Below are 27,222 nucleotides of genomic sequence, written 5' to 3'. Positions count from 1 at the left end.
TTCCCAAATAAACTTTTCCTCCCCTACAGTTGTTCTGGTTGGACCTTTGTGTCAAGCAGTGAAAAAGCTGATCAAAACACTGTAAATTTAAAATTTCTCCAAAAATAGTTTTTAAAACAAACATATTCTTCCACAATAAAGCATGTCAGGAGATAGTTGAGGCTTTCTTTTGTATTAGTCTTGTCTAATGATTTAACATTTGGTTACAAATATTTTCTTGAAATTTTCACTTATGCTCTTCAGTCACATAAGCTTTATTCTTTCCTTTATCCTCCTTGCCTGGCCATTACATAGTTTTCCTACTAAAAGATTCTTTGCTTTCTCTTTTGTGTCAGTAATAGCAATGCTCTTGTCCAAGCCCGAATAGTCCAACTCTAATTTAAACACCGCAATAATATCCTAAAAGGTTATCCTACCTTTCTCTGTTCTTGTCTCCTGCAAAGCTATCACCATGACAACCATTTAAAACTCTATGCTAAATGAGCCCATTACTTACCTGCTTAAAATCCCTAATGACTTTGACCAACTGGGTTAGGGTCAAGCACCTTGGCTAAACATAGTTCAGCCTGCCTACTTCCTTATTCTCATCTCACAATTTCACATTTTGAAACTTTTGTCTTCAGAAACCCCGTATCACTTGCATCCTTCCAGTCCATCCCCATGGACCATGTTCTTCATGTGTTTTTCTTCTGCCCATGCTTTCTCTTGTGTCTAGAATACTATTCCTCACTTCCTTACTTCATCTAGCTAACATTTATGTGTCTTGAACTCTGCCATACATGACTAATTATCCTGGTGATTTTCCCACAGTGCCTAGAAGCAGTCTCCAAATCCTCCAGGATTGGCAACACAGATAAAAACCTACTTGTCTTTCTTGATCTAAAGTACTGCTTCTCTGCACTCATTTAATTCAGTAACGAAGGCTTGACTCCAGTAAGTTTGTTAAAAAGAATCAAGGGCTTCAAAATGCTACATTTAACAACTGAACTGGTTTAGTTGTTAATCACTGAAAGGCATACCAGGGGTTATCAGACCCTATGGTACCATGATCCAGCAGTTAAAGAGATACAAAAAAAAAAAAAAAGAAAAAAAGAAAAGAAAAGAAAGAAAGAAAGGAGGGAGGGAGGGAAGGCAGGCAGGAAGGAAGAACATTTGTTCTTGCTCAGTTGAATCCTTCTGTGCAAAAATGTTATGAACGTGTTCCAACATTCAGTATTAAGTACCCTTATTACAAATGCTTTTAGTGAGCACATAAGCCAAACTCATGTGTCAAAGAGATGGCAGAAACTAAGCTAGGCCTGAATCCATCAAATTAATTCAGAAATTCTCATCACCTTCAGAAATACATGAAAGATATAGAGAAGCCAGGAGTCTGTTCTAAGGGAAGTGAGATGATACATGCTCAGTTAATAGTCTCCTTTCACATGTGAGTTCCCATTAGGCATTATTTGATCATAACTATGACAACTGTAGGTTACTTATTTTTGACATCATAATTTTTAAGATATATAAACACCAACAGTTGTGTGGGTTACTACCTAAAGCCTTCTTAAGAAATGTCATTAAGCCAGTAGCACACACCTGTAATCCCAGTGACTGGGGAGGCTGAGGCAAGATTGAAAGTTCAAGATCAGTTTTAGCAACTTACCAAAGTCCAAAGAAATTTAGCAAAATCCTGTCTCAAAATAAAAAATAAGAAGGGCTGGGGATGTAGCTCAGTTGTAAAGCACCCCTGGATTCAATCCCCAGTACCAAAAACAAAAACAAAAATGACATTAAATGTTTCACTCTTTAAAACAATCTGCAAAATTTCCAATAGAAAATAATGATTAAATAGCTCTATTCCTGTGTATTAGCCTTCTTTCCCTTTTCTTTTTTCCCTTCTCTCCCTTTTGTGAATAGCAAAGCAAATTAATGGGTTTGGAGTCTGAGCATGTTATGATGATTTAACAACTGATTTTGTCCATTGATCAATATGTGGAATTTGAGCAGTTAGGCAAATCCAAACATATGTCAGCATAAATCAATAAGTTATAGAGCACTTTGTTTCAATACACAGTGCCTAGAAAGACATGAACTGAATTATAATCAGTGGTTATCTCAGGATGGTGGAATTTTAGGTTACTTTTAATCCTTTTTTGTTTCTTATCTATAATTTAAAATTGTTCCCACAAAACTTCAGTTGGAATTAATTATGTTAAAGTGTTTATCTCTCAATTCAAAAACCTCTGGATGGTTAATTTCATGTGTCAACTCTATTGAGCTATGCGGTGCCCATATTTTTTGCTGGACAATATTCTAAATGTGTCTCTGAGGGTGTTTCTGGATGAGAAAACATTAACATTTCAACCTGTGGACTAAGTAAAGCAGATTGTCTCCCTAAGGAGGGTGGGTTTCATCCAATCAATTGAAGACCAGAATAGAAAACCCAGAGCTGGGATACTGGCCCTTTCTGGTCCTCAGACTCAATGAAATTTTAGGTTCCTTTGCATCTCCTGGATACCAGATTTCAGACTGGAACTTACACTACCACTTCCCCTGGGTCTTCAGGCTGCAGACCACAGACATTGGGATATCTCTGCCTCCATAATCACGTAAACGAATTTCATATATATATGATATATATATATTTTGGTTGTTTCTATGGAGAACCCTATTATACCTTATCATCCCACTAAATAAACAACTCTGCAATAAAATAGGCACAGGTCTGAACTGATTATGGCTACAATTTTATATTTGAATGACTATCCTAAGGCGTCTATAACAAAGAAGAACTCACATTAGCCGCAATTCGGCATTGAGCTTAATATCATTATTTAACCTCTCTACAATAATTACCGTTTGACATTAGTACCGTTTTTATTACTGTTTCTAATTAGATATACTTAAATAAGGAATCCTTTATAATGCATTAACTGTTCTCTCACATACTGGATGGATATTTGATTTTACAAAAACACAATAATTTGATTTTATAAGATATGGCTACATTATCATAAATGATAGTATATGGAAGATGTGACCATCCCTTAAATCATGTATGATCTTCATCTGGTGACTCAAAGGACTGGTCCTCTGAATAAGTCTTTCTGTTCGTAGTTAATGTGCTAATAAAGGAGACAACAAAATGGAACTTTGCCTAAAAATATGCTTGCTTTATTGATGGATGAACATGTCTGCTGTTGGAGAGCCAAAGGCAATCCAGGGATGGAATTAGAGTGGTTTTGTAAATTCCTAATCCTTGGTTATTTGGCTCTCTGGGTCTGCCTCTAGTGCATACCCAGATTTCTGCATAATTTTAAAAGGTATTTAAACCTCTTCTGACCTCATTTCTTCATTCATGAAATGGGAAAATATGATGTATATTTACTCCCTTCTGCCATTGGGCAACATTTTTTAAAATTCATTTTTGTAGACTGGTTTCATTTAATTTTTCTATATTAAACTTGTAAAAATCTTTGACCACAAAGCAGGGCAATGAGTTAATATACTTAATTCGCTCAAAAACTGGTTACAAAAGTTATCATTGAGATCTTGAAATAACAAAAAAAAGTACTATAAATTATTTAATGAGAACCAGAGACTAATTTGGGATTTTTGCATCCCAGAAAGCCTTTCCTTCAGCTGTTCATCTGCTAAGGATCTAATATATATCATGAAATATCTAAAGTATTGACTAGATAAAGATAATTTTTATAAGTTAATAAGCAAATTGACAATTATACCAACTCATTAAAAATCAGAAAGATGAAAATTGAAATGGCAATGCAATATCACTTCATGCTTATTGAACTTATAAAAAATTCAGAAAGCTGGAGAGTGCTAAGTGCTATCAAGAATATTCAGACAGAGGAGAGTTAATTGAGGCTGGTGAGAATATAGATTATCATGGCCTTAATGGGGACTAATTTGATAATATTGATTCAAATTAAATATATGCACAACCCATGACTCACATACTCTTAATTTGGGATATAATACAAATATATAAACCAAAGAAATTCTCTCACAGGTTGATGAAGAGATACTGTACCATGATCTTTGCCACAGTGCCATTTGTGATAGAATGAGGTTGACAGCAAACAAGAAAAAAACTATATAGAAAAATTGAATAGAATAAGGCATACACACAATACCCAGTGTTCTGCCAACAAACAGAATCTACACATTAGACCTGTACCTAGCAATGTATGTGAGTGTTCAAAATGCAGTACTCAGTGGAAGAGAAGAATGAAAATGGATGTGTCACCCTGACGTATGCCTTTCAACATAAAAATTATCTTTGAACCAAAGGCAATTAAGTAGCACCAGAAGAAAGAAAAATTTTCCCTATCCTTATCTTTATACCTAAAGGCAGGATACAAATTCTCTTATTGAATGTAGTTCTAGATTCTTCTCAGTCCAGAGACAGCAGCAGAGGTACCTGTAAACAAAACTTACTCTTAGTTTCTGTCTATATATATTCACCTTCCCATATATTTCCTGCCCTTGGATGCTAAAACTGCTTTCTTTTGTCTAGTCATTTCCCCAGAAATTTATTGTTTTCTTCTTGAAGGTGGTCTATAAACCAGACTTCTGAGCCACTGCTTTGAGTTACTTTTCAAGGTTTCTCTCCCATCATGAGCACTGCCCATTAGTAAACATGCTGGTTTTTCTCTTGTTAATCAGTCTCACTAAAGGGAGCCATCCTAAGTAGGACACTCATAAACATTGACAAAGAAAAGTATTTTTCATCCTGGACAATGTACATAGTACAAAATATAAAATAGAAGAATTTTTAAAAAAGCGTAGATTGGTAATGGGAGATATGTAACACATAAGTGCAAGTTATTACAATGCCCTATGGAATTCTGTCAGGAAAGCAATGAAAGGAAAATGGTGGAGTTATTGGCTGTAATGAGGAAGGAGGAAAAGAGTCCAGTGAGGATTTGAGCCAGTCAGCGAGTCTACTGTTAGCTCTCCTCCAGGTTTTAGACCACTTACTTTAGACTCTAGAACTTTCTCTATAATTATGTGTAACTGGAATGTTCTACAGGTTTCATGATATAAAGGAGAAACTATGGAATTTAGGAAAAACTAGACCTGAGATTGGCTCTCAACTCTACCACCTACTACCTGATCAGAAGTCCTCTGAGCTTCCCATCATCTGGACATTAATGTCTTCAATTCAGTGAAACCTCACAGAGTTGCTAAGAGAACAAAATGTGATAATACATGAACACCTAGTAATATACCCAGAAAAGACTAGGCCTGCAGCAGAACTTAACTCCTTTGGGATTCCTCTTCTAAAATGTACAAGGCAGGTTATGTTATTATAGCAGATAAAGGGGAAGAAAACAATTTTTATTACAGCTATTGATTGGTGAATTTTGGGGAAGCCACATGGCCATAATTTACTTCAAAAGTTAATAAATTTTAGCTGTTTTCTTATAGGTTGGGTTGTAGGTTTTTATCTGTTCTTTTCACTCTTGTGATACTTTCTATCAAATAAATGATGCTGACTTTTTGTTTGGGAAATTGAATGACCACTAAGTTTTTAAAATTCCTTTTCTGCAAACCTCTATCCCTTATACTACATGTTTCCTCAAATTGCCACAACTCTAGAATGAATTCGCATATCTCCTTTCTGGGCTATGTTGAGCATTTTACTAAGATCACATATTTCTGTAGTTGTCAAATCTTGCTTTCATACAAGCCATATTTTAAATGCATTGTGACTACATTTAATGAGAGACACTTAATTGAGATATTTCATAGTGGTATTTAAAAGAAATCCAAAAATTAGGAAAAGAGGGGTATCAGTGTCTCATTTTCTAGACAATTTTTCTCTATTACCTGAACTACAAGGATACATTTAATATGACAGCAGAGGAATGTTGCATTTTTGTTTAAAATTCAAGTTCATTTAATTAAAAATGAGGGGAAATTATGAAAAGAAAAAAGTAGGAGGCTATACAAAGACAAAATTGAGCTCTAATTCAGTATTTGCCACAATTATACACATTTGCTAATCTCCCTTACTTTTATATTATATGTCTATAAATTAGGAATAATCTGGTCTATGTTAAAGGGTCACTGTGTTAGAGAAATTATATGGAGACAGTTTGCCATAGATCATGATATCCAGTAAGTGTTCAATAAATTGAAGCTATTATTTATTAATTCAACCAACATTTTAAGGCACCTATTAAATACCAGGTTCTAGTCATTGGGTGCAATGAATAAAACAAACACAAACATCCAACATTTATGGATGGCAACAAATCCCATGGAGAAAACCAAAGCAGCAAAAACTGAGGTGAAGGCTATGTAATTTTCAATGAATAGTCAAGTAAGCTTTCAGAAAAGGTGACATTTAAAAGAAGCCTAAAGGAGAATAGGAACAAAGGGAATGATGATTTGCCTTTCTAATTGGGCAGCTCCATAATAAAATGACAACTTGGAAGAGTCTTCATCATTTATTTGTGATGTCTGGCTTGTCCCACTGTTTGATCCTTCAGAAAATGGAACTCAAATCCCCTCCTGAAAACCCTGGGGCTTTCCCAAATGAGAAAATCTGCAGGTCAAGAAAATGGAGGATTAAAGATTGTGATAATTGCCATTTGATTTCAGTCTATTCTTGCTTCATTTCTCATATCAAAATATATGTGAATACTTGAGATTATCAACAGGAAAAAAGTTATTCTATTACATATTGCAATAAGATTATTATTGCTCTTGTTCCCTCTCCTAAAATATTAGGGAAAACTTGTTTCTAGGAGGAAAGATTGTTGAGATAACTTCATGCTTAGTGAAAAAAAATCATTTCAGCTAGGAGTTTGCAACTAGAGCAAGAACAATCTGACTGTGAGCTGCCATGCGGAAGATAGAAGATTCTTGACAAGATCCTCTCTTCTCTTTCCTTGTTATTTTTTTTCTCTCTCTCTCTCTTGCATGCGTGCACGTGCACACTCAAAGAGAAAGCATATTAGTATTGAAGCAGTTCTGTCAGTATGGAAGAATGAGAGTCAAATATTAAAATAGCTGCAGGGTCTTAGGAAGGGGATTATAAATATAAATTCTGAGTCAAAAGGGCATTGCCATTTGCTTTCAGGTGACTTCCAGCCCTTGGCCCAGGAGATCTACTGCCTGTATGCTTTTCAAGTGCTGGATACTTAAGAAAAGTTAGTTAGCCAAAATATTCTATGAAATATAAACTTAAAGAAAATGTTCCATGAAGTATCACTTTTCTTGGGACTCTGACGTGGTTACTGAAGCATAGTTTCCCAAAAAGGAAAGAAAGAAAATGTTTCAAAGGGTATAAAATACTTAAGTTAGAGATATTTGATAAACAACTTAGAAAAGACTGAGTTGTGCCTTAACTTTAAGCTTATAAATTTTAAGTAGATAATTCAATTCTACTTCAGCATACATAGAAAGAGAGGCAAATTCTATACATGCACTATTGTAATGTTTGAAAGTTATATTCAGTCACACTTAATGGAGTACTTCCTTCTATCATCTCTACTTCCAAAAACATGATTTGTAAAATGAAACTACTTATACTGGCAAGAGTAGTCCCAGTCAACCAGGAGGCTGCAACTTCATCTATCCAGTGCTTGCTCTCCTGCACCGTCTCTCACTGAGCTTCACTCCATTAGCCTGTGGCCATTAGTGGTGGTTAAAACACAAAACTTCCTGAAGAGAATTATTAGTCATTTATACTCTAGAGTGAGGAGAGTCTGAGAGTCTGCTGTCCTATGGAGTAAAAAGGAAGAAATCATCCACAGAAAACACCCAGATCAGAGGACAAGCCCCACACTGTCAATCACCACCACCTTCACCTGTCCCAGGCCTAATTATAATGGCTAATATGCTCTTCTGTCAGACAGACAAGAAACTCCAGACTCTAAAGAAAAGCCCTGCTAAACTACAAGGTAGCTGGAGATGCTCTTAAAGTATTTGTACAGGTACAATACAGTTACAGGTGAATCAAAGTCAGACAAAGGAGAACTGTCAAGGAAACATATGTTGGGACAGTGCTATGGGCTTCTACTACTTAGCAGAAGAAGAAAGAAGAGAAATCAGATAGTTCAGCCCTTATGTCATGTCTCAAGTATAAAATCAAGTTTTGATTAGGTTTATTTTTTCCCATCCCTAGCTAAAAAATACACAGAAAATTCAAGGCATAGATGGTACAAAGTAGAAAGAAAAAAAAAAAAAAAAAAAAAAACTCATTGCTAGAGAAAGCAAAAGTTATTGTCTTCTTCCTAAGCTTTTCTGTTTCCTTCAAACAAATAATTTTCTTTAGCCTACCCAGGTGAAATCATTATGTGTATAAATGATTCTGCTTTTCTTCCTAGACAGTCAAACCATGGATATATCAAAATGCATCTGGATGTTACTTGCAGTGGATACACTGTATTCTCTTCCATGGGTATGTGGGATAAATGATTTAATTATTAATCTTTTATTTATATAAATATAAATCAATTAAAAGTACATGTATACATTTTATGTATGCTTATATATGGAAATATGTTTTATTTATATCATTTGTTTTATATGCTAAATATAAAGTCATAGACCATATAACAATGCTTCAGTCAACAACAGACTGCATATATGATAAGATAACATGGCCTAGTGATGTCATAGTTGTTTCAGCCTGCCTATGTACAACTCATGCTGTTTGCACAACAAAATCACCTAATAATGCATTTCTCAGAATGTATTCTCATTGTTCAATCATGCATGACTGTTCTGTGTGTGGAGTGGCAGTAACTAATGAACTGGGGCTGCGGGGGTAGCCCAGTGATAGAGTGTAGTCCTAGCAGGTTTGAGGCTCTGAGTTCAACACCCAGCACCACAAAAAGACAAAACAAAACGAAACTAACCATGTATATTTAATTATATACAGCTTCAGGTATTTTGCTAGTATGAAGAGCTCATCAATGCACAAAAATTTCCATAAATCAAAAATCTCAATGTTTTCAGGTTAATTCTGAGAACTAGAATTAATGGTTAGAATGAGACTCTTAATTTGTGTTAATATTGAAAATAGCAACAACAACAACAAAAAGTTAAAAAAAAAAAAACCCTGAGGACAAGGATGCAAAGCTGCTCAGAAAAGATGTGACGGTATCCGTCAGTGGCCCTCCTGAATGGGCACCACCAGTCCGCTTGCTGGAACCCTGTACATGGGGAGCAGAGAAATGGGGTGAGGCATCCAGGAGATGCTGAAGCAACATGTGGGGCTGTGGTGGGATAGCAGGGGAATGGCTACTTAATTTCAACATTTTAACACCCGGTATGGTCAGGCCAGTGTATATTAGATGAAAATCAGAAGTGTTCTTGACACCAAATGCCAATTTACTTTCAGAAGACTTTAACTTCTTTTCATTTCCTTTCTTCTGTACATGAAAGATTCTACATAGTAATTGCAATTGGCTTCTTCAATCTTGAATTGTTCTCAGTGAAGTTTGAACTTTTCTTCCAATAAGATTTTTGCATTTTATATTAAATATGTAATTAGACATCTAGCCAATTTTTTCCCAATATTTCCCTGTTTGTTATTGTTAATAGAGATAAAGTTCAAAGACATCCAGGGTATTGATCCCAATCTCTGTAGCTCTCAAATACCTTGTGGCACATATTATTAGACTTCCCATCATAAAATGAAGATAAGAACAGACTCCTCACATCAGAGATGCATGTGCTGGCATTAAATGGCTTAAACTGCAAAGATTCATGCAGTAGTGAAAGTCAAGCAAGAATCTATTCACTAATTAAGAGACCATATCCCAAACTAGCTCAAAACCCAGCAAGTATACACATGCAGTCCTTCAGGAAAACTACAATAATTACATAACATGGACTTTCAAGCAGATTGTAAATAATCCATACTGAATGAAATATGCTCAAATGCTTATGACGACAACAAAAAGACCAAGGTTTTACCACAGGACAGAGTTTTCTCTACCAATATTACCTTTATCAGGCCACTGCTGCTTTCTTATTAATTCTAAGGCTTTACAATTGAGTTTATTTGCTCTTCTAAGTATACAGTCATTTAATCTGCAAACAATGATAGTTTTGTCTCCACTCTGCTCATTATCCCTTGTTTTTCTGTTTCAAGCCTTATTAAATTAGCCAAAACAATCTCATCCGCTCTGCTTTTAATGACAATGACTCCAATGTTGTACCATTATGTTCCATTCTCTCAAGTCTGTAATGTATTTGTTTTTAAACAATACTTTCATATTCACTGAAAGTTTTAAATACAACACAATGACACAAAGTCTTTTGGTAAAATTACATGTGGAGAATTGTTTTTTAATCACTTAGTTATGAATGTATTTAATAATACTTTGACCCCAAGATGTGATTATCTAACACAGTCCTATATATATAATGTAGTATTACTATAGTTTATATCCTTTTAATAATGGAATAACTGCTATCATCCTGTATATGAGTAAAACAGTTCCTACTCATTTAAAGTTAGAAGTAATTAGCACAGGACTAAAACTTGCTTGCATATCTAGACATCCCAGTAAAATTTCACTTCCTCAATAAAAACAAACATGGTGATATGACAGGACAAAGGTCTACCTCTTTCCTGAAATGTTTCTCATAAAACCATGATTTTTAGGACACAACGTATCTTTAGTAGTCCAAACACCCAAGGCATTAATATCCAAGTTCATTCCATAACATGTCTGACAGGTACTTTTTCAATTATGCTAACACTCTTAAAGTGACAGATGACACTATCGCCTAAGATGTGCTACCATTTCTGGACATGTTTGATCATTAGCAACTTCTTATACTGAGCCAAGAAACCACCTTCTGGGACTTTGAATCATTGGCCTCTTGGGTGCAAGTACTTTGCAGTTTATTCAACAGGAAATATTTAGAGAGGGCAATAAGTGCATTCAAATTATTTTTTCTAGAGAAAAAATTTTTTTAAAAAAGAAAAATCCCAAGTTCTCTGTATTTCCCTAATCATTCCTTGTGGCAGGCGAAACCTGGGGCCCAGGGTTACGCCACGTGCATCTAAAGATGGCGACTGGCAGAGAGCAAACGGCGTCCTGATTATGCCTGGAGAGAGGCAGGAAGCTTTACAAATGGCTGCATGATAATCAGTTCAGCCGCCTAGCGTGGACAGATATACTTTACATGTATGCTTGAGCCAGTGATCGCTTGACCTTTAACAGGATTGGATGGACATATCTGGTTACAATTGCTTATGCATGAGACTGCTTATATATTGAGGGTGTTATTTGAATAAAGGGGAAGCTGCTTCATGAACCACTGAAGTGTACGTGTCTTTCCTCCTGCTGGTCGGGCCATAAGCGGGAGAAGCGGCGCTGAGCTGCTTGGAGCAAGCCAGGCAAAGAAGCCGCCGTTTTCCATAAGCGCCCCGGCAGGAAGCAGCCCCGGCGGGAAGCGCGGTTTTCCATAATTCCTGATTTGTTGCTCTAGACTCTTGACTTACACTAGATCATTGGAAAACATTAACTTTGCTTCCTGCCACCTCCTGGTTTCTAAACCTGACATACCGGCTCTTCTAGTTCTTGCTCTAGTTAAGTTCACTCTACTGCTATACAACTAGGTTAAAGTTATAAACTTCTGTGTCACTTTAACATGTCATGTATGAAAGGAGACAAGACTAAAAAAATCTGAAAAGATTAGATTTTCAAATAGTTGGTCATTCCTGAGTACCTAATCCCTCCTTTGCCAGGTTAATAATTATTTTTTATATCTGTTTGGTCAATTTGTTGGACTAGACTAAAGAGACCTGGGTCTTATTCTAATTTAATGGTTCTCAGGCTTCTTTTTTGTTAAGTAAGTGTTTTGATAGTCTCCAAATTCTATTTTTTAACCTGTTTAGGTATGCTGGCATTTACATGTTACAGAGCAAGAAAAAACACCTAACCCAACTGTTCTCAATAGATATCAGTAAAATTATCATCAAAAAGATATAAAATACCACCTGTATTTCACATGTGAGTTGCTTAAATGGATTAACAAATTATCAATAAACATACATGCAATGATATTGTGTATGGTATGGCAATTGAGTTGGTATACTATAGGTTAATGAAAATAGTAAGAAAACTGGATAAAATGAGATGATTGAATTTTAGTTATATCTAACCCTTATACAGCTTCCTGACATTTGAACATAAGAACTGAACAGTGGGACAGATAAAATGATTCTCGCTTACGAAAAACCCAGAGCAAGGAGAGCCTGCTGCCCATTATTGCCTTCCAGAATGTTTTTCCAGGCAAAATGTATGCACTGTAAATTAATAGCATTCCCCCTTACCAAAAGGAATATGGGCTTATTTTTTTTTCCATGTACCATCTAGCATAAATATAATACTCATTAAAGAAGGAATAATAATGAAGCTCCACTGGGTGGTTTGATTTTAGGAAACATTAATGTTAAAGATGGACCAAAAAGCAGATTCTATGAGATTTAGAATTCAATGCAATTACTCCTAAACCTAAAAACAATTGCTGAAATTAATATGATATGAATACATAGAGATCCTGAAAAAACAATCCTAGCTGCTCCTTATGTTTGATTAAGGCACACAAACTCATGCATATATACACACACAGCTTCTCAGTTTGGGCTCTCTGAAAGCTATGTGGTCTCTGATTCATGATTTGTTTTCCTCCACTTTCTTTTGGGAGGTTCATATAGTATTTATCTCACACATTTTCCTAACACTAAAACATATAATCTATGGATAACAGTGCTGCTTATCAGTTGTATTTTTACTGATGTGAAAGATTATTGAAATCCTACACCAAAGAGTTTTCCATCAATATCCTTTCTTTTGAACTGCTTAGAGCCCTGATAATTGCTTGGCTTTTGAACTGAAGTGCCAAACACCTTTTTTAAATACCCTTACATTTTTCATAAACTATAGGAACTCTTTCCACACAAACACCAGCCTCTAAAGAAGAGAGACTAATAGATAGAAAATACACCCTCCTTGCTCATGTTTCTGAAAAGAAAATCAAACAAACTCCAAAGAACATGAGCACTAAGTGGTATAAAAGCAGCACTTTCCCTTAAAAAGATTTCTAGTTTGTGGCTTTGGGTATGTTTTTCAATTGTGCTGGAAGAAATGGTAGTGCCATTACAAATGCAGAGATGATTTGTGCCACAGATATGTAGAAAACACCTGCAGTTGTCTGGGCAATCAAGAAGAGAACATTGAGGCAGTGAAACCAGAGAGGCTGGTAAGCCAAGACTACAGTGGGATCCCACCACTGTACTATGGGAGCTGAGCACAAAGTGCCAGAGAAGGCGAATGGCCTCATTTGCCAAGCATTAGAGTTAAGTGGTTTGATTTGGAGAGATAATCAAGCCACAGGATAATCTCAGGCATATTGTAGCTCATAGAATATATGGGGAGACCATTTCTCTAAGACAGGGATAGGCAGTTCCTCCATGCAGGTGCTTGCAGTTAGGCAAAGAAACTTTATTAGATAACTGACACCCAGTTACTAGAAGAGCAATGAAATTAACTGCAGCATTCCTTCCCCTCAAAATGCTGTCCTTCTCATGACAAGGATACCTAGGGATTTTAAATGCATTGCTTTTGATTTCATGTAGCTCACTTAGGTAGTAAAAGCTAAGAACCTATAACCTGAATTTCTTTTGGATTTCTTCTTATGTTTCTGATCAGTTTCATATGAAGAATGACCCTAAAGGGCATCCATATTCTTTCCAAGGCAAGCCTGTTATTACCACAACGTTCAACTTCTGTCAGAACTCTAAGTGTTGTTCCCTTTATTTTGGTAAGTTCTCTATATTAGCTCCTAGGTGTACCTTGATGTAAAGAAACACTGTGCAGGCCAAATGTTCCTTTCTCTAGATAGCTCATAAGCACCTGGATAAATTTGCATTTGAAATTCAATTAACTTTTTATTAAAAGGTCAATTAACTGGGTCATAATAGAGATTGTTTTTAATTACTTTTTCTTTTAGGGCTTCTCTTTTTGTCCAAGCACAAGTGACACTATCAAATCATAGTCTCCTTGCTTGTTGGTTGCCTGAAATTCATATGCAAAATATACTGGAAATGACTGTCTTGGTTAAATTAATTAATAGGACACTCTTTGAGCAATTCATCAGGCTTACAATATCATATAATCCTTCTGGCTTATAGTATCAGTAAGCAATAATAGAGTATTTTAGCTTAAACACTTTCTATAGTATTATCCATGACTATATCCTTCATTATTTGTCCTTGTTGGTTTCTGTTTTCTCGGTGAAAGATAAAATGATTTTAAGGATTTATCCTTATTAGATTATATCACAGTGCATTTTATGAAAAATGAGCCAATAATGTCATCAAAACCTTGCAACAGGGCTCTTATCTTCTTTGTGTTAACATAGGCCAAAATTCAACTCATTGATGTGGCACTGGAACCCGTGTACTTAGACTCAGGAGATTACCGCTTAATAGTAAGTAACAATTGTCAGTATAGTATCCATGTTACCAATTTGGTAACCATTACTAAGCAAGTGCTCAAACAAAAGAAAACAATATTTAAATAATTAAATAAATATTTAAATAAAACATATAAATAATACATTCACATATTTTTATATTAACATGTTAAATCAAACTTTCATACAACTAGTAACTTACAAATACAAGAAACACTATTTGGGAATTTGTAAGAGGCAAATAATGGGAATAAATTTGTTTTATTTTTTGCAGAGGGGAACAGCCCTTGCCTTGCAGGAACAACAATGTGCTAAGCACTTTATAAACATTTTAACTATATTATTCTCATTACAATTCTATGAGATAAAATCCATCATCCTCATTTTACTGATGAGTAAACTGAAGCTTATATCTCAGCCTAGATCATACAAATCATTAGTGGCCATTAGAAATGACACCCACATCCATCTGCCTTTCCAGAGTTCACATTTTTCCCCTAGGATAAAAGAACAAGCCCAAGTATAGTGGAACCATCAGTATTTAAAAGGTTTGGGGACTGTTTTGAATCTTGGAAGGCAGTTTTGATGTCAGGCACGGTGGTGATACATGCCTGTAATCCCAGCAGCTCAGGAGGCTAAGGCAGGAGGATTGGGAGTTCAAAGCCTGCCTCAGCAAAAGTGAGGTGCTAGGTAATTCAGTGAGACCCTGTCTCTAAATAAAATACAAAACAGGACTGGGGATGTGGCTCAGTGGTTGAATGCCTCTGAGTTCAATCCATAGTATCACCCAAAAAAAGAAGGCGGTCTTAAAACTCAACCAGAGGAAGGGAGTGGTTTAGGTCAATGCAACTTGAAGAGTTGCAACTTGAAGAGCAGAATCACAACGGTGTAAATGAACTACACCATCAAACACTTTTTCCTCCAAGTGAGGCTTTCTGAAGCCTCAACTCTCCAAGTGTACAGCAACAGTCCTTCTGGTGAACAATTCTAATTCACTCCTGGACCAACAACAGCTCATACACCAGTAATCAGTATATGGACCAGGCTACAAGTGGCACAAGTTTAAGAAACTTCTTATGAACTTTTTCTTTTCTGTGGTATCATTTCAGATAAAAGTAAACCTACAAATAATTTTGCTTTCCCACTTATAAAAAGAATAAGAGTCACATCACTTATCCACATGACACATAGTAATGAAGGTTAATGTCCTAAACTATAAATCTACAGAGGCATTAATCTTAGTTGAAGTGATATTGCTAATTTTAATGTGCTGATCTTTTCCAAAAACAAAGGTAGTTTTTCTAAAGAATAAAAAGTATAGCCATCAAATAGCATGATATTTGCAGCAAAATACAAACTTTTAAAAAGTATTATTCATACCTGCACCTCCGCCTATGCTCAGAATCTTAATTTCTGATTTTGCATCTCCGATCCTGAAAAAAAAAAGTGCAGTTTAAGAGAGATGTTGCTAGGTGCTTTATAAAATCTGATTACCAAGTCTATTTGAAGAGAACAGACTAAAAATACAATAAACAGAAACTAGGCTAACATGCAAGGTCCCAATTATTTCAGTGGTAATAGTGCCCTCTTTAGAGTATCTTTGTAAACATACAGATTCCACTCATAAACAGTCTTGAACTGGAAGACTTAAACATAGCACTAGGAACATCTCAGAGGTGTGAAATACCATTTGCTTGAAGATCGTTTAGAGATCAAGAAAAAAATAAATGTGGACCTTTGAGTCTGGTGAGGTGATCAACCCTTTAAGGTAGACAGGGGAAAGGTCAAGGAATTTCACCCTATGTCTATGGTGTCTGCTGTCTTCCCTTCCTTCTTCCCTCCTTTGGAAGGTTTGTTTTGGTTTTGGTATCAGAGATTTAACCACTGAGCCATGTCCCCAGTCCATTTTATTTTTTATTTTGAGAGAGGGGTCTTGCTAAGTTGCTTAGGACCTTGCTAAATTACTGAGGCTGGCTTTGGACTTGGGATCCTCCTGCTTCAGCCTCCCAAGACGATGGTATTACAGGCATGCACCACCACATCCAGTTTCCTACCTTTCTTTTAATAAACTAATGTCTATTATGCATTTATTATGTACTAGCCTAGGTACTGAGGATCACAAATGAGTAAGATACTACTTGGCTCTCACTTTGAAATGTGAGATAATAAAGCCCTGAATTATGGTTTGAGCTCTAGAAATAGAGAAGAATAGATGGACTGGGAAATAAGTTAGCACTTGCTTATAGGTGGATATAAAGGGGTCAGGAAAAAAAAATATGAGTGTACAATGACTGTCACGTTTCCATGGATTAAGGGTGACAGAGGATATAGTGTGACAGCAAGTTTACCTTTTGTCAGCTCTTTATTTCTGAGGAAATTTGAATTCAGAAGACACCTGGACATGCAAAATTAACTGGGTAGGAGAGGGTCAGGATCAATGATGTATTCTGAAAAATTATCGCCATAAAGTAATGGCCAAAGCAGAAGAGTACAGCCCATCACCCCAAACAAAATGGTGCCAATATAGAAGAGCAGAGGGAACATGATGCAGCACCCACTTTTAACAGTCACTGAATTATGAGGAATATTCAATGGAGATATGGAAGAAGAGTGACAAAGTTCAGAGGTGCTGGGGGAATGAGACAGAGACAGCCACCAGCAGCATCAAAGGCAGCAGAATAGACTACTAAGAAATAAAAAAGGAAAACCCCTCCACTGGATTTGGCAATATGAACGAGTTTGATAACAACAGGCTTAAAAGAAGGTTGCAGCCAGATGTCAGATTAAAGAGTGAGAAGAGAGGAGGTGACAGGTAGAAGAAGAACGTGCACTGAAGACTGCTGTTTGTGTTAGTGTAACAGTGGTCCACTTTATGCTTTGAATATTGCTCTTGCTGCTCTGCCCCTGAGACTTATTTTTTAAATGGACCTTTTTCTTCTCTTCTTTTTCTCTTCTTCTCTCCCTGCTCCTCCCTAATCTCTCCCCCTCTCTAATTTCAGGGGAAACAGGATTACCTTTCTTCCCCATCCTAGGCAGATTTATCTGTCCCTGAGTGCACACCCACCTTAAGAATGAAGAAATCCCAGACTTTGGGAATGGTACCTGAAGGTCTCAGAAATGACTATCTTCCAAATTAACAAGTGAATTTCAACTCTAACAGAGAACATGTGGAATGTAGCCTTTGAATCATCTCTTTAAAAGCCCCCTGTTCCTATTGAGGGGCAGAATCACAGTCTCTGGGACAGGAGTCCCCGCTGTTTCTCCTTTGATAGCAAAGCAATAAACCTTCTTTTTCCTTTTTCTCAAAATTGTGTCCTTGTTATTGGATTGGCATTGGGCGGGGACAAGGACTGAGCTTTCAACAACATTTGGACTGTGGGATGATGAAAAATCCTGTGACACAGCTCAAGGGAAAGAGTCTGCATGGAGCAGCAGAATGAGACAAGGTGGACCCTGGTTCTGGAAGAAGCCCGGAAGGCTAGAGAAAAAGGCAGTTCTGACCACCTTCCAAGTTATAATCATGAGGTTTAGTATACCCATCCTCATAGCTATATCTTGTGCTCCTTTTTAAAAATCCTTTTATCTGTGGACAGCACAGGGGAACTATGGCGCAGGGAATCCTGGTTGAAATCCCAGTTCACTGACATGTTATCTTGAGCAAGTTATTTGACCTCTCTATAAAACAGGGTAATAATACCACCTACCTTACAGGGTTGTTAATAATTGTATCTAAGTCATAGAGAAGTTGTATTAAATTATTTAATTCATCTAAATCTCTTAGAAATACATTTCTACATTTCTATGGCAAGCACTCAACATTTGCTAGCAATTATTGTGATTCTAGCAAAGTGATTTACATGAATTAACTTTTAGAATCCTCACAACTCCTCCCTGAGTTAGATACGATATTGTCCCATTTCATATATTAAAATGGTAACAGATATTATTGAACATTTACTATTTTTGAGGCAAAGATCCAGATGCTTTAAACAACAATAACAAATTTAACTACTGACAGTTAAACACTACAACCAACCCCTCAGCCATATTCCACTCTCACCCCAGATAAGAAATTGAACATTTACTCTCTGGAGAAAAAATAATCTCAGTAGTAAATTTACATGTATCTGAGAGTCTCCCAGGAAAGAGCTGAGTCTATATTCAATTACCATTATGAGTCACTCACTCAATAAACCCTGCCCTTACATACACAAATAGGATCCTAACTACTTTTTAGCACCTTATTATTATTGATCGTATATACAACCAAGACTTATCAGGGGCTAGGGTGGTGGCTCAGTGTTTGAGCACTTGGCTCACATGTGAGAAGCACTGGGTTTGATCCTCAGCACCACATAAAAATAAATAAAACAAAGGTATTGTGTCCATCTACAACTAAAAAACAATATTAAGAAAAGGATATATTTATTTAAAGAAAAAAAACTTATCAGGTAGTTGGATATCTCCCTAAACATGAGAAACAGAAACTAAATTTGGGATACAAAATCATTTTCAGTAGAGTTTTATACCCAGTAAAACTATCTAAAAAGAATAAAAAGAGAGTGAAGGCATTTGTAAACATAAAATTTTCAAAAAGTTTACCTCTCATTTACCATTAAAGTTCTTACAGCATTAGCTCAAAAGAAAAAAAAAAAAAAAAAAAAAAAAAAACAGAACTGAAGAAATCAAGAAAGAAAGGTATGAGATCCACCGTCAGGGAATCAGGGAATCAAACACTGAAGAGAAGAAAAATTTCTGGAACATTAAATACATTCCCTCATCAATAGCTGTATAGCCTGCCAAAAGCAAATCTCCCCAGATTGCAGAACAGAACAGAGAGCTCCAGAAAAGATGTTTCCATAGGAAAACTAAACAGATTATTTGATATATTAGTAATTGCTGCTTAGGCATCATTGTAGTGATAGGAACCTAAAAAACTAAAATTCAGCAAACATAGTCAATTATAGGCAAAACACAAAGTTAGACATGAAAAGAAATGTAATTATAGTATAAATACTGTTCAATTATGAATGATATGTACATATTATGAATAATATGTAAGTTTGCAAAGTGGATCCACTCAGTCATTTCTTCCTAGTTTTCCATCATTATTTTCTGAAGCAGAGGGTGGAAGCAATTCATCCCCAGATAGGTGATTTTATTATCTTTAGAATGTGGAATCTGTTACTTTCATAGACACTCATATTATTTAACCAAAGAATTTGACATGAGAGATGGGAAAATGTATGTTTATTTAGATATTTTAGTAGAAAAAATTAAGAAATTAAAGAATTCTATGTATTTTAGATTATGAAAAAAAAATTTCATCAGAAACAAAAGACTTTGAGGTTTGAAAATGATTACTTCTGGAGAGTGGGAAGGACAGGAGACTATGATTTTTTTATTATAAACTTTTTAGAACCATTTGACTTTTTAAAATATGAATATGTCTTGTTCTAATAAGAATGTTAAATAGGCTGAGTCCACACCCAATTAACAGCCACCTAGCAAACCCTGCCCTTATATACTCAGTGAGACTCTGAACCACTTTTTAGTGCCTCATAACTTATAAACAACTTCAAGCAAAAACTTTAAAAGCCCTTCAACTAAAGTCAAATTTCAAACATTACTTTCAGGAAAAATTTACTTTCTTAATGAACAACATTTGGATTCAGGTTTTCCTAATTCTATATTGTCATTATAATGCAAATTTAATCATAACTTTGAAAATTCACAAACTTAACTTTCAACATTTCAGTTAGATTTGGATATTCTTTGAAGACAGGGAAGGGACATCCATCATTGATTATGTTATATTGATCCAAGTTGTGTGGCTGAAGAGAGCCAATGATCTGGATAAGCTACAGAAATGAATATGTTCTTTTAGGACTTGAAAAGAAGACAGAGATTAACTCATTATCTTTAAATTTAGAAGTGAGCAAAAAGACCTAAAGAAGTAATACACAATTAGTTCCTTGATAAGAAGTTATCTGTCTTTGCTATTTACTTTGATTTTTATATCACTACCACATTACATATTAATTTTTTTAAAAAAAATTTAATTGTCAATGGACCTTTATTTTATTTATTTATATGTGGTACTGAGGATCAAACCCAGGACCTCACACATGCCAGGCAAGCACTCTACCACTGAGCCACAACCCCAGTCCTACATATTAATTTTAATACATTATGAAATTCTGTTTTTTTAGAAGCAGCATTTTAAAAGGCAAACTATGTCATGAAAATGGAACAAAAATTTCCAACAAGATGGAATAGTAGAATTCCATATACACCCAACAATGTCTGTTCTGGTCAGACTGTTACTGCTGTGATGAGAGAATTTTAGGCCTATCATAGAGAAATTAGAAAACGATAAAATATCACATTTCTTTGCTGTTTGCAAAGTGGATCCAGTCAGTCATTTCTTCCCAGTTTTCCATCATTATTTCCTAAAGCAGAGGGAGTTGTAGCAATTCATCCTCAGATAGGTGATTTGATTATCTTTAGCATGTGGAATCTGTTACTCTCATAATGCTTATCAGCTCTGGCACAAATTGAATACATTAATCACACACCAAAAAAAAAAAAAAAAAGAGTCTGGAAGAAGGAAAACTAGTGAGTTTCACTGATAATGAGAAAATGCTCTTTTTCAAGGGCCACATTGCTAATATTAAGTTGAAAGGAAAAGACACTTTTTGAAGACTGATAACTATAATAGGGGAAAAAGGAAAATGAATTTAAAGGCATATTATGAGAACTGAGAGGTACCCACTCATTTCTCAGGAGCCAACGGTATTTTGCAATTATTCGTATTTGATTCTGATGAAAAGAATCTCTATCTCATTTGGGACTTCTTTGCAGTGTAAAATTTGGAGGAGGGCTGAAAAATCTGAGTACAAAGATTTGTATCTTATGTATTCCCAAATGAACATGGATTTGTGCCTTCAAAGGGTTAACACTTATCTCTGTGCAGCTGGAAATACAGCACAAATCGGAGCCTTTGAGTGTTTAAAGCAAAGAGAATGTCTAACCCGAGCACTGCAGGAGACAGGCAGGAGAGGGCAGCGAGGAGAGGCAGAGGAGGAGCTGCTAGGAGCTGCTATCAGCAACTCCCCTTACCCCCACGCCCAGCCTGCCGGGCTGGGCTCAACCCATCCATCACTGGCGCACAGCAATCCGAGGCTTGTCCCTTTGACAAAAACGTCCCTTTTTGTTACCTTGCTATTATGCCTGGCAGCTTCTTGTCCATGAATTCCTGCATGCACTGGTGTTCCGTGGAATTGTCGAGAAACCTCCGAAAAGATTCAACATATCTGCTGTGGTCAGAGAACAAGCTCCTCATGGAAGATGCCATATTGGGTTTTCTAAGGAAGATAGGGAGGGAAGCAAGGTTTAACTTCCTCTCCTTCTCTTCCCAGTTCCCTCTTTCTCTCCCCACCCCCAGTGTTTCCTTTCCAAAAAAAGAAAAACTAAGCACATTGCATTAAATCAACATTTGTGCCAGTAATTTAACCCCTACAGAGTTGCACAAATGTTTCACAAGAAATAGAGGGAGTAAAGCAAGGCAGTTTTGACAACCAATGACTAAAACTTGTTTTAAAACTCCTGAAATCCCGAAACCCATAAAAGCAGATTGCATTCAAATCACTTCCTGTTTTGTTAGCAGCTGCCACAAGCTCCAAGTGGGAAAGTGTCTGTGTAAGGCAACAAAACACAGGGATAAACAGGACAGCTACAAGACTAGACACCACTTTTAGAAATCTAGGGCTGCTGAAACCTTTGACAAAAGATTTTCATCTGTCTCTGCTTTTATTCACAGGGGAGTTTCAAGCCTTCACATCCCTAACACTTCAACCTTAAGTTCACCTGCTGCCTTTCTTGAAATGTTGATTAATTCTGTGTAACTATGTAAGTCTCTTGAGTCAGGAGGACAATGAGAACTATTAACTAGATGGTAGTCTGAAACCTTCCATTTTTCTCTCAAAAAGCATTTGTTCTGGTAATTTCTGAACCACTTGCAACTTTGAAAGCTTTTATCTCTGCATTATGGTTGTTTAATATATTGGCCTTTAACTTCCTGGCTCATTCCCAATATGACTGGAAGCTCACAGAGACAGGAACTTAGTCACACCTACTCTCCTTTAGGTTACCCAGTAAGCTTTCCATTTATTTTTCCTATTTATTTAGATTGCATGATGTGCATGATGGTGGGATTCATTGTTGCATATTCATATCTATACACAATACAGCAACTGTTTTAGTCAGCTTTTTCGCTGCTGTGACGAAATGATCCAACCAGCACAACTGTAGAAGAGGAAAAGTTTATTTGAGGGCTCACAATTTCAGAGATCTTAGTCCATAGAAGGCTGGCTCCATTCCTCAGGGTTCACGGTGAGGCAGAACATCATGTCAGAAGAGTAAGGCAGAGGGAAGCAGCTCGCATCAGGATCAGAAAGCAGAGAATGCAACGCCACTCACCAGATGCAAATATATACCCCAAACCAACACCCGCAATACCCCACCTCCTCCTGTTACCACTCAATTAATTCCATCTGGGGATTAATTCACTGATTGGGTCAAGGCTCTCACAACCCAATCATTTCTTCTCTGAACTTTCTTGCATTGTCTCACATGTGAGCTTTGGGGGGACACCTAATATCCAAACCATAACAGCAACATAATGTTCCAACATTATTTCCCCAGGATTTCTCCCTTCACCTCCTCACTCCCCCTAACTTTCTTTCCTCTACTCTATTGATATCCCTTTGATTTTCATGAAATTAATTAAATTAATTTACTCAATCAATTCAATTAATTAAATTAATCCAACTGACCTGATTTTACTTTAATTTTTGATTAAATTAAAAATCATTTAATTTTTTTGAAAGATTAAAAATATGCTTATATAATTCCACTATTCAGCTTTTTTTTTTTACTGTCAGATGTTCTCCATTCTTTTCATTTTAGGGTAGCTTCACATGTTACTAATAGTGCTAAAAATTCCACTTATTGAGCTCTTGTTGGCATTTGTGTGTGATTCTTTTCAAACTTAGCTTGAGATTTATTCTTTTCAATGCCTCCATGAGCTTCCCTACAGTACAGATATGAAGACTGAGTTTCTAAGAGGATGAGTGATTTGCTCAAGGATATCTAAGAAGTGTCAGGGTTGATGTATAATTCCAGACTGTTAAGCCCTGGTACAAGTACTTTCACAGAAATCTTTATATTTAGCCAGAATCTGCCTGTATGTAACTTCCAGATAGTACTCCTATTTCTGGTTGCTTAAGGAAACAGAATGATTTAATTCCTTCCCCATATAACACTCATTGAAAAATTTGCAATTGATTTTTAGGACAACCTCATTCCCAGATGTCTCTCCCAGAGTTTGTAATTCTTTCTTTTAGGAAAGTATACCTTTATGTAATTCATTACTTTGTTTCCATCTTTGAAAAAATTCTAGTTTGTATGGGTTCCTTTAAAAAACAATGGCATTTGTAAATAAATACAACATGGCAAAGGCTGCCTAACCAATAGAGGCTATTATCCTCTGGGCTTAGTCTGTTGTGTTCCAATGTTCTGACCAATCCAATTTCTTTAAGATTTTATTAGGTAGTTTGCAAAAAATGGGTTACATGATCAAATAATTTAGAAAGCACTATATCAAGTAGTTTCCTCTGGGTATTCAAAATAGCATTAGTATATTAAAAATGCATGTCACCTTTGTCACATGCCCTTGAAGAGATATGCTATTTGTCTATAGCATTCTCTGATTAGAATTCTCTTAGAGCTCTTCCCAAAAATTTTAAAGAGGAGGGCTTGTTCTTTTCAGCATGACATCAGCATTTGATTAAGCTCCAGTTTCAGTGATCACAATTTCCTTTAAAAATTTCATATAGAGTATCTATTTCATAACCTATAAACCATTTAGAATTTTTGTGGGGATTAAAACATCTAACTGGTTGGAATCATCAAATCTTGAGAATCCTCCTTTCCCTCCCTTTTGAAAATTGGAGCAATAAGCTTGCAATTCCTGCATTTGCCATGACTTCTCAAAGATTACTGGCAGTGGCATCACTACTGCTTTTTTCAAGTTTTTCCAGCACATAGGGATGAATTATTCCAAATTTAAAATATTGTCTAACTAACATAAAGTCTTATTTATTTTCTTACTTATTTGGGGTTTCCATCCCCTGTAACATACCATGTATTAAGTTGTTATACATTATCTCATTTAATACTCCTAACCCTCTGGGGTTGGAACTACTAATACATCAAGTGAGACTTAGAGCAGATAAGTTGCACAAAATCCATGACTCCTAAGAGCAACATATGAACCCAAATTCATGTTTGAGTACAGGTTCACTACTCTGAATCTTTTCAATATAAAGATTAATTTTCTTGTTAAATAAGGCGGGAGCAAAGAAAAGGGGAGTAATTCTTTATTCTTCCTATCACCTATTAATAGGATAACATCTGTGCTAGATCAAAGCAAACAAACAAAACAAAGGGTTCCCCTTATTTATTCCTGTTCTGGGTGTGCTATACTAAAAAATAAATTAACAAAAGAAAAGAAAAAAAACAATAAAATCTTCAGGACTCATTTTATTGTACACAGCATCATTCAGATATCTCCATTCACCTTTAGGCTTCTGAACACTGTTATTTTTCTGGATTCTTAAACTTAGTTATATGTTCATCTTCTAAATAGTATAACATCCATCTGTCTACCTTCTATATCAATTCAGCTATCTATCCATTCACCTATCTTCTATCCATTTGCCTGTCTAGAAGAAAATGGCAAAATTATTAAATTATCTTTGTGAAATAATTCAAAGAACCCAATTTTCATTTTTATTGACAAGAATGGAGGAGGGAGATGTTTTAAACAAATTGACTGCTTTCCTTGATCCAGTGGTTTATTTGAAATTTAAGAGGCAGGTTGACCCAATTTGGTCTTAAAGGGAGATTTGAAATCATGATACATACTATTTTAGAGCTGAAACATCACAGGGTACCTAATGAACATGTAAAATTTTTGTGTGTATCAGTCAACATTAAACTTTTTAAAATGTACTAAAAATAATTTTAGAGCTGGATTAAACTGGCAATTTCAGGCAAATGGGATAGACTTCAGCACTCTTTCCCTACCCCACAACATTTGGCTAAGTTTCTCATTGTGTAGAAAAAGGTCAAGAAGCAAGGAGCAATAAAGAGAAGGGCCACATTGCCAATAATTTTTTTTTAAATGCAAAGAGCCTGGATGCTATACAAGCTTAGCTTCTTACACTGATGTCAATTATATAACTGTTCCATGCTTCATTTGTTTGTTTCCATAAACAAAAAATTAGAAAGAATGTAGGCTAGACAATCTTTGAGACTCCTTAAAGTTCTAATTAAATGCCTTCATGTTTTAAAAATGATAGACTATTGTGGGCCAGTGAAATTAAAAGTGGGTGTGTACATATCCATAGCTGGTAGAGTCATTGTAACCAAAGACTATCAGTAAATTATAAATATTAACCTGAAGGTAGTTTCTGGGTGAGCAGCCCTTTAGTTTTACATAAAATGTTATTAGCCCAGTTTTACCAATGTGAATTGCTGAAGGTCATGCAGTTGGTAATAATGCCATGTATCTTGTTATTTTTAATGACATAGTTGTTTCAATTTCACTTTATTAATGTAGAATTTATAATGGTATTGTTTTAATTAACTCAAAATGCAAAAAGAAAAAGGCCCCAGATACCTAATCAGGGACAAATCAAACCAAATAATTTGGAAGAAATATTTGTGGGATAATTAGTTGAGAAAGAAAAGAGTGGCAAGGTGAACAAATGTGTTAAGGCTATATCAGAGTAAGTAGTGGTATTCTAACGGCCGAAAGCTAACATGTGAAATGTTTAAGAATGGAAACAAGGAAGGAACGAAGATGGAGACAAGAAATAATCTGAGAACTAAGCTCCTATTTCATAAGTAAAAACTCTGGAAAGGTCTAGATTCCCTTCTGAACACTGTTGGAAAGTATTTAGATCCTGCATGTTGTTGGAACTGAACAACTATCAAAACAAAACAAAATGAAATAATAATAATTCACTGAACAAGCTAAGCCTAGGAGTAAAAGTCCATGTTACAAACCATTCAAACTTCTCACCCTAAGATTGCCTTAAGAAGTAGCTCTAATGGTATATTGGGGATCTGTTGCAAGGAAAGGGCTCCTGAGAGGAATTTTTAAAGACAGATAATGTAAGCAGACTTCCATGTTACTTGGTGAAAAGCATGTGCTCAAGTACATGTTGGGTGAGAACTCTTTTCTACTGGGGAGGCTTTGCCTATGCATGACCCAAGACTAGAAAGAATACACACATCCACAGAGCCCAGAGAGAACTCTGTTTTAAAAGATCACACAGATTAAATAGAATAAAGACACAAGTCTCAATATACACATTGAGGAAGTTTGGATGTATGAATATATCCATATAAACACCACTCAGATCAAAATGTGAAGTACTTCCAGTCTTCTAGAAGGTTAATTCTTCCTTTCAATCTTAAGTCCCCTACCCACTTCACAGATAATCAGAATTTTTACTTTTATTCCTATAGATTAATTTTGTCTGTTTTTGAACTTCACATAAAAGGGACATAAGAAAGGTACTCTTTTGAAATTTATTCTTTTTTGGTATATCAGCAGTTTGTTTTTTAACAATGTACATTATTTCATTATATAAATATTCCACAATTTTTTAAATAGTTTTTCACTTAATA

General features: G+C 35.7%; 1 protein-coding gene across 1 annotated transcript in view; it reads right to left on the bottom strand.

Moving 5' to 3' along the window:
- HNMT (histamine N-methyltransferase) overlaps positions 1-21,980 on the bottom strand; it is a 38,013-nt gene extending 16,033 nt beyond the window's left edge. Inside the window, exons 1-2 of the mRNA XM_079134811.1 lie at positions 21,681-21,980; positions 15,841-15,893 (exon numbers count right to left, since the gene is read on the bottom strand). Of these exons, the coding sequence (XP_078990937.1) occupies positions 15,841-15,893; positions 21,681-21,817 (190 nt within the window). The 5' untranslated portion in view covers positions 21,818-21,980. The remainder of the gene's footprint in view (positions 1-15,840; positions 15,894-21,680) is intronic.
- Positions 21,981-27,222: the final 5,242 nt, after the last annotated feature.

Source organism: Sciurus vulgaris (assembly GCF_902686455.1).
Source record: "Sciurus vulgaris genome assembly, chromosome: 3".
NCBI lineage: Eukaryota > Metazoa > Chordata > Mammalia > Rodentia > Sciuridae > Sciurus > Sciurus vulgaris.
The sequence above is the reverse complement of the archived record's forward strand: the minus strand, read 5'-3'. Positions and strand labels throughout refer to the sequence as shown.